This window comes from Triticum dicoccoides, unplaced genomic scaffold (assembly GCF_002162155.2).
Source record: "Triticum dicoccoides isolate Atlit2015 ecotype Zavitan unplaced genomic scaffold, WEW_v2.0 scaffold73804, whole genome shotgun sequence".
Classification (NCBI taxonomy): domain Eukaryota; kingdom Viridiplantae; phylum Streptophyta; class Magnoliopsida; order Poales; family Poaceae; genus Triticum; species Triticum dicoccoides.
In genome coordinates this window covers 1-8,051 of record NW_021296059.1, presented here as the reverse complement: position 1 = coordinate 8,051, position 8,051 = coordinate 1, and the positions used below count along the sequence as shown (strand labels likewise).

The following is an 8,051-nucleotide window of genomic DNA, read 5'->3' as shown; positions in this document are numbered from 1 at the left end:
AAAAAATGGGCACGTTTGCCGGATGCGAAGCAGAGACGTGCGACCGAGGGTCCCCTACGGCCATACCGAAACCACCCCCTTCTACAGCAAGTACCTGAGCGGTTTCACGGAATGCACCCACCTTTTGCCAGCGCGTGCGGGGCCCAACCCGGGCACCCCACGGCCAAAATGAACAAAATCCGAAAACGAACGCAAGTTGCGTCACGTCCGGGCAGTATTTTAGGGGTTTTCGGCCCGGAACATCGTAGAAAATTCACACGGACTCGAAACGCGACAAATTTTTGCGTGCGTGCCCTGCATGGTCACTGTGGCCCGTGAAAAAAATTGGCCACACAACATGTTTGTTTTTCGTGCAAAGTTTATAAAAAATACACTAAATGACAAAATTATACAAATAAATAAATACATATTCAATATTGTAGACTGGCCGTCGCCCACTTAATAATCGCCGCGGCCCAATGTAGCAAAATATCTACACGAGCCGTCGCTATCCGAGGGAATATTCCCGACAAACACGCACGTCGCCCAATCACATCGCCCAATCACGTCGCGCATGCCCTTTTTGCGTCGTACGTGCCGACGACGCGCCTGATCTGATCCCCATCGCCCGCCGCCGCCCACACTGTCGTTCCCCGCCCGACAGCGTCGCGCCGCCGTCAGCGCCGGTTGTGAACACGCCGTCAGACGCCGCCGTCAGACGCTGTGATCGCCGTCGCCCGCTGTAGTCGCCGTCGGGCAGGTAAATATTTTAAAATTTTCAACATTATATAATACATTAGCTGCATGCAGCGTCACATAGATATTTTTATATGCAGTATGGACATCGATGGTGTGATTGCATGTTCTGTAGAAAAATGGGTTACTCTTGTTAATAAGTTAACATCAAGTCAGCGATTTACGTTTTACAAAACGGAGATGGAGGGCATGTTACGAATACCTTCGGTCAAGATGCATGATAATTTGCTTGCGCTTATGATTCAAGGTTACAATCTTAGTAGTAAAAAATTCATGGTGCAAGAGGCAGCCGGAAAAAAAGGGTTGATTTCAATGAGGCCTGATGATGTGTTTGCTATATTTGGTTTGAAGAATGAAGGAGTTGATGTTTCTAGTTTTTTGAGTATGGACCAACGCAAAGCAATAAAAAAAATCCAGCTAGTTTTGTTAACAAGAAGAATGGTAAAATATTGATTGATGATCTTATTGACAAGATTGGGAGAAATAAAAACGCGGACGATGAATTTGTTCGGATGGCGTTTCTCGTCCTGTTAGGGACTATAATTGCAACAGTGTCGGATGAGTACATTCCGAAGAATTATTATGCACTAGTGCAAGATGTCAGGCAGATAAAAAAGTTCAACCGGAACGCATTCACCAGGAAAAAAGAATGTGCAAGAGGATGATGAAGATGGTATTAATGATTCTGAAGATAAGACACCTTATTATTGCACACCTGAATATTTCGATAGTTTCAAGGGTGATGAAGAAGATCCTATCGAAGTTCCTGAGGTATCTGATGAGAAATCCATTACATCTTTAGGAACCGATGAAATCGCATCACGTGGATCGGTAGATTGTATTGGAGAAGATGAGGTAAAGGAGAAGGGTGTAGGGAAACGGAAGCGGAGACGATCAAACCTTATAAAGTCTCCCTATATTCCAGTTATACCTACAAAGCGTTTAGCAAAAGCAAGTGAGTTTTATCATATTATTTTCGAGCTGAAATTACTACTTATCATTGAATTATTAACATATTATCGTCATGTATTGCGGAACTATTCGAGAAAGAAGTCTTTGAAGAAGAATACGATGTGATTAAAGCTACTGTTAAGTTTGTTCGTGCTTATCAGCGGTCAGCAAAACATAGAAAGAAGGAAATATTCAATGATGGCATGCGCGAAGGTCTGAGTGCAGAGAGGGCTTGTAAGATTCTTGACCATCAATGGCTAACCGGTGATGTAAGTTATTGTTCTGTTTTCTATTAGCATTTAATGCAAATTAGAATTGTTATACATCATTTAAATTATTTTCAGGTTATCAATGCTTATTCGTCGTATCTGTTGGGAGTTGTTGGTGAAGATCGTCATATAATGCCGATCTGGCTGGTCAATTGGTTACTTGAATTTAGACCGGACACCCAGGGAGGAAAAAATGACAATGAAGTTGTGGCGAAGAAGAATGGAACCTTGAATAGATGCACCGATGAGTATTTTAAAAAAGATTAGGTAAGTTCAACTGCCTTAAAGTATGCATATATGGGATATAAATAATAAGATAGTATGTGTTGATTGCATCATATTTTCATTGTGATGCAGCTTTATATTCCTCTTAATAAGGGAAATACCCACTGGGTTTCGGTTGTCATGCATCGCCCGAAGGAAGAGTTCCAGGTTCTTGATTCTTTGATGGGACCCGAACTTGACAGTGAAATTACAGAAAAAGCTGAGGAGCTGGTACGGCATAAATTTACATGAGCATATAGAAATTATCATTTAGTAACTGAACTATGTAAATTCCTTTCGTGCTATCATGTATATGAACAGAAAAATCAACTTGGATATGACATACGTGATGCGAATGCGAGCGGTGCTGTGAATTTTCCGGATGTGTCTACCTGGCCTATCAAAACATATAGCATCCCACAGCAAGAAGACGGCTGAGTAAATACTTTCATATTGTTTTAATATCTTACCTCACATGCGGACTTATGAACCGTTGTTTGTACGGACCAGCAATTCATGTGGAATATTTGTTCTTCGATGCTTTCAATATTGGAACGGTGAAAAATGGACAAGCCATTTTTCTCAGGTCTGGTTTTATTTCAAATGCTTATATTCAATTAAATTCATTATGTAATACTATTTGAATTGTACTAATATGAAGTTCTAACAGGGGTCAATTGATAAATCGAGGGACTTAATGATTGCGCAGCTTATTTTTTCGGAGAGAAATACGCTCAACGATGTGAAGGACAAAGTTACCCGGCTTGCAAAGAAGAAATAAATGTGGCAAAAATTTTGTACAATAAAATTTTGTAGGCTCAAATAATGTTTACATTTATTTCGACTTTCATGTCTTGTGATGAAGAAGACACTACTATTTTGAATATTTAAGTCGAGAATGACATTTGGATTATTATGTTGTCTTCATGTCGTTGTCTTTACATTTGAAATCTTCATATTTATAGTTGTGCAGTCGTCAAATTGTTTTCCTGTACTGCTGAATGTTAAAAAAATGTACATGTATTTATTATGCACTTTAAAGCACTGTCGCCGTCGCTTATTATAACACCGACGTTCTTAATTTCCTTTTCTACAAAAAAATTGCTGACAAGTGCGCCGGCCTCTAATGTCAGACAGGACCGACGGCACTATTCAACAGGGCAGCGTCGAACAACGGGTAGCATAACTAATCAAAGACGGTCGACTACAAGTGCACCGCCGGGTATATAAGCTGGTCGTCACGCGCTCCGTCGGGCAAGGTGGGACTAAAACATAGCTATCGCAGCCGCCGTGCCGGCAGCGACGCGCGTGACCTCGTGGGCCGGCCCAATATCATTGTTTCCGCCCGCGGTGCAACGACGGCCGAAGTAGCACTCGGTGCGACGACGGCCCAAGTTCCATGCGAGGCGACTTGGAATGTTTAGTCCCACCTCAGCCGATGGAGCGCGTGACGACCGGCTTATATACCTGGCGGCACATAGGCTATCGAACTCCTTTGATTGCCTCATACTGCTGCCGCCGTCCGACTCTGCCCTGTGGGACAGTGCCGCCGGCCGACGCTGCCATTGTGGGACAGTGCCGCCGGCGCACTTGTCGTGTTTTTTTTAAAATGACGGCGTTCTAAGCGACGGCGACCGTACAATGCAGAAAATATACAGTAAACAGCGACGACAGTACTATGCAAAAATGAGCACGTCAAAATAAACAACAGCGACTTGCACAAAATTAACAGTAAAAATTAACACATCAAAATAAGCAAAGTAAAACTCCTTCTTGCATTACATAGTCTGTCATCAAAACAAAATAGTCTGACATCAACGAAGTAAAATAAGTTCATATAACATATTATAACAATTATTAAAGATCAAATGTATAGAACATTAAAAAACTGTCTTCAATGAAAGGGTGGAACGATCTTCCATAGCCATCCATAATAAAACTATCTTCAATCAAAAAGTGAACCAATCTTCCATACCCCACAAGTTAAGCAAAGTTCCTACATAACAATAAGATATGTGTTAATTCACAATGAACAAATAAATTCGGTTTGAACAATAAGATATACAATAACATAAGAAAATCATACTTGGGATTTTGAGGGCACGTGGACTTATAATGACCCGCAACACCGCACTATCGACATTGACGTTTGCTTTTCTCATCAAAAGCTTTTTAGTGACATCAGGACCATCCTTACCGCGGCCTTTAACATTCTGTTTTGGTGCGCCTTTGGTGTTAACTTTTGCGGGATCACGAACAAGACCATGATCTTGATTAGGCTCGAATGCATCGTCGTTCACAAACTCTACCTCCGCACCAGGCTCATCCTCCTCAGTGTAATCATTATCTATTATGTCCCTCAGAGCCGCCTTCAACTTGTCGAATAAAAATGGTTTATGGCATGCTTTATGAGTTGCTTCAGCAGATAAGATAGTCAACTCGCTGTACCTAGCTCTGTCCCCTGCACCTGCCCATTCCCACGCAAACAGATCGCTAGTGCGCTTCACGGGAAGTCCACCCCTTGCAACTTGGCTCAACCTCCGCAGTACTAAACACTTAGGTATCTCACGTAAGCGTAGCTGAATCAGAACGTGAAGAATATGTTTGCAAGGATGTCCTTTGCGATACATGCTTCTGCAACTGCACTTCACAGTTTCTTCTAAGTTACCTGGGGTGTACTCCACAGTGAATCTGATATCTCTATTTTCCTTCCATGTCAGTATGAATCTATGAGTGTCTGCTCCTCTCAGTCTCTCAAGGACCTCTAGCTCCCATGCCTTCTTCATATCTTCCTGCAAGATATAAAAGTTTGCCGCAGAGAACTCATGGGCAGCTGATTTCTCAATATCTTTACACTCATCCAATACTGGTACTGGAACTGTCTGTGAGTTTGTGTAATCGTCATGCGCCTCATTCTCACAAAGACGAACTATGCAGTGCTTATAGTGCACAATCATATCAACAATAGTCATACCGGAGTCTAGATGCAAGTGAAGGCATGAATTCAGACTCTCACTTTGCTGGTTACTTCGCATACCTAAGAAAAACCCACCTGACAGATATGATGCAGCCCAAAACCTTTTCTTCTTGTACATCCTACGTAACCATGTCTTTGTTTTCTCCGAGTGCCATTTGGCGGTAAACGCTGCCCATCTCTCCTCAAATACCTTTTTTGAAGTGGCATAATAAAGTAGAGACCTGAACTCCTTTAGAGACTTATGATGAAGGTGTTTCTGCATGTTCTTCTCAATATGCCACGAGCAAAGACAATGCCAAACCTCCGAAAGTACCTTTCTTATGGCCTTAATCATAGCTGCATCTCCATCAGTAATTACTGACCTGGGCCTCTTCTGACAGTGAGCCCTCAAAAACGTCTGAAGCAGCAAGACATATGTATCTTCTGTCTCGTCAGACACAAGAGCACAACCGAATACCGTGGTGCAACGGTGGTTGTTCAGACTGACAAAAGGTATAAATGGCATGCCATACCTATTCATCCTATATGTGTTGTCGAAGACTGTCACATCAGCGTAGTCAACATAGTCTCGACGTGATTGAGAATCACACCAGAATATGTTTTTCAGCCTTCCTTCATCATCAACGGTGTGCTCAAAGAAGAAATCTGGATCTCTCTCGTTTCTGGTCATCATGATCCCAATGGCAGTGTCTGCATCACCTTGTGCAAGCAACTTCATTTTTTCTCTATAACACATGTTATAAAGCTTCTTCCTCCCAAAACCAGCCTTTGCATATGACCCGTACCTACTGACGAGTTGATCATAAATCATATGTTTCCAGATTCCAGCACCTGCCATGGTTAAGATCTCAGCCTTTTGATATTCTTTTATCTGATTGTGAGACCGAAGAAACGTGACTTCATCCGGTCTAGCTAGAACGTGACTGTGATCATCATTGAAACTGCTGACATACCAAACGTCACGCTCTTTATCAAGTTTCAAAGTTATATGCGCATCGCAGAAGCAACGAGTCTCCCCTCTCAGCCTGCGGGTCCTACCTTCCATTGTACAAAGTTTTGCGTGTCGTTTCCCAGCTCTCGCACACACATACTTACTCAAGCGCTTAGTTGCCTCAGGACCTTTCGAATATTCCAGTGAGTCCTTTATTACGCTGAAACCACGCTCGTAAGCATACTGATTATAGAAATTGTAAGCCTCTCCTAGTGACTTGAACGTCTTCCTCATGACCTTCCAATGCATGTCCAATGATTCTTGCTGATATTCATCAAATCCGATGTCAAAATTAAATAGATCATCACCAACATGCTCATCATTCCCACTTGTACCATCTACATCTCCCTGTAAATTAATGCATTAAACCATTTATGTCAGTCAGTTATAATTTTAATATGTACTGTAGTGATGTAAGTTTCAAAACTTACTTTGCTGGAGTTGTCATCATGAGATGCATCAACGTGCAATTTGTCACTTTCATCGTCCACAATATTCTTCACAAAGTCCCCGTCCTTGTCCATCTGCACGCATTGCAAAAAAACATGTAAGCACTCATATGGTTATTATGTCATTTCTTCTCTGATTTTATTAATAACATACCCGGAGTGCACTTTCAGCAAATGAATCATCTATATCCATATCATCATCATCATCGCCATGTCGCTGCATCATGCAAAAAAATATTAAATTTTCCGTCCGGTCTATCATATTTACCCCTCATATTTATTGTTTTATCAACATTGATCACACTTACATTGCCACTATAAGATTCATCCAAACTCATGTAGTTCTCCTCACCAGGTTCATCCATATTCCGTGATGAGGTTTCGTTGTCCTCGCCGTAATCATCGCCATCATAATCTCCCTTCTCCTCTAACTATATATAGTTAAAAAATTGTACGATGAATCAAACGCCATGTAACATCATCCCTAAAACAACTATCTTATCAAGCACAACAATGTCTCAAACCAACCTCTTGCACGGCGGCGAGGATTTCAGCCGGATCCATTTCCTTCGATGACGAACGTGATGACGGCGTGACGTTGCTGGTCGGCGGAGGCAGGTGTCGACAGCGTGAGGACGATGGCTGGTCATAGCAGGCGTAGTGCACGGAGGGAGGCGGCGACGTAGATCGCGGGTGGGCGGCCATCTGGGCGACGCGAATGGAATGCGGCGGCGGGCACGCGCGCCGGCAGCGGTAAAGGCGCCGGGGCACGCGCGGCTGCCTGTTTGGGCCGCGACTCGGGCGACGGCGACTTCGTGGAGATGGGGGCCAACATGGAGACGGCGTGGATGCGTTAGGATTCAGGGTTTCGACGGCGGGCATCGGCGGCTACCGTGTCTTTTTTGTCCTCCAACAACTGTCGACGCCAACGTCGAGACGTGAGGGCGTACGGCGACGGGTGCAGGTACGAGGGCGGGCGTACGTACAACGACGGGTGCGGCATACGCAGGCGGGCGTATGACGTCGCGCACGAAATCCGGCGTCGTGTGGGTATTCCTATACCTACACGAGTTGCGTCACGTCCGGGCACGTGTCAGTTGCGTCACTAATCCGACAACGAACGCCAGTTGCGTCACGTCCGGGCAGTATTTTAGTGGTTTTCGGCCCGGAAAATCGTAGAAAATCCATACGGACTCAAAACGCGACAATTTTTTGCGTGCGTGCCCTGCATGCTCACTGTGGCCCGTGAAACAAAATCGGGCACGTTTGGCGGATGCGAAGCGGAGACGTGCGACCGAGGGTCCCCTCCGGCCATACCGAAACCACCCCCTTCCACAACAAGTACCTGAGCGGTTTCACGGAATGCACCCAACTTTTGCCAGCGTGTGTGCGGACCCACCCGGGCACCTCACGGC

At 44.0% G+C, this 8,051-nt stretch overlaps 1 protein-coding gene across 1 annotated transcript; it reads right to left on the bottom strand.

The window, feature by feature from the left end:
- Positions 1-3,254: 3,254 nt before the first annotated feature.
- Positions 3,255-7,341, bottom strand: LOC119347695 (the record flags this gene model as incomplete). Its single annotated transcript, XM_037616263.1, has 6 exons — positions 7,165-7,341; positions 6,945-7,067; positions 6,791-6,853; positions 6,619-6,711; positions 5,805-6,535; positions 3,255-3,368 (listed from the first exon to the last, which is right to left on the bottom strand). Coding segments are annotated over exons 1-6 (1,301 nt in total), but the record flags the coding sequence as incomplete, so codon positions are not given.
- Between the last annotated feature and the right edge of the window lie 710 nt (positions 7,342-8,051).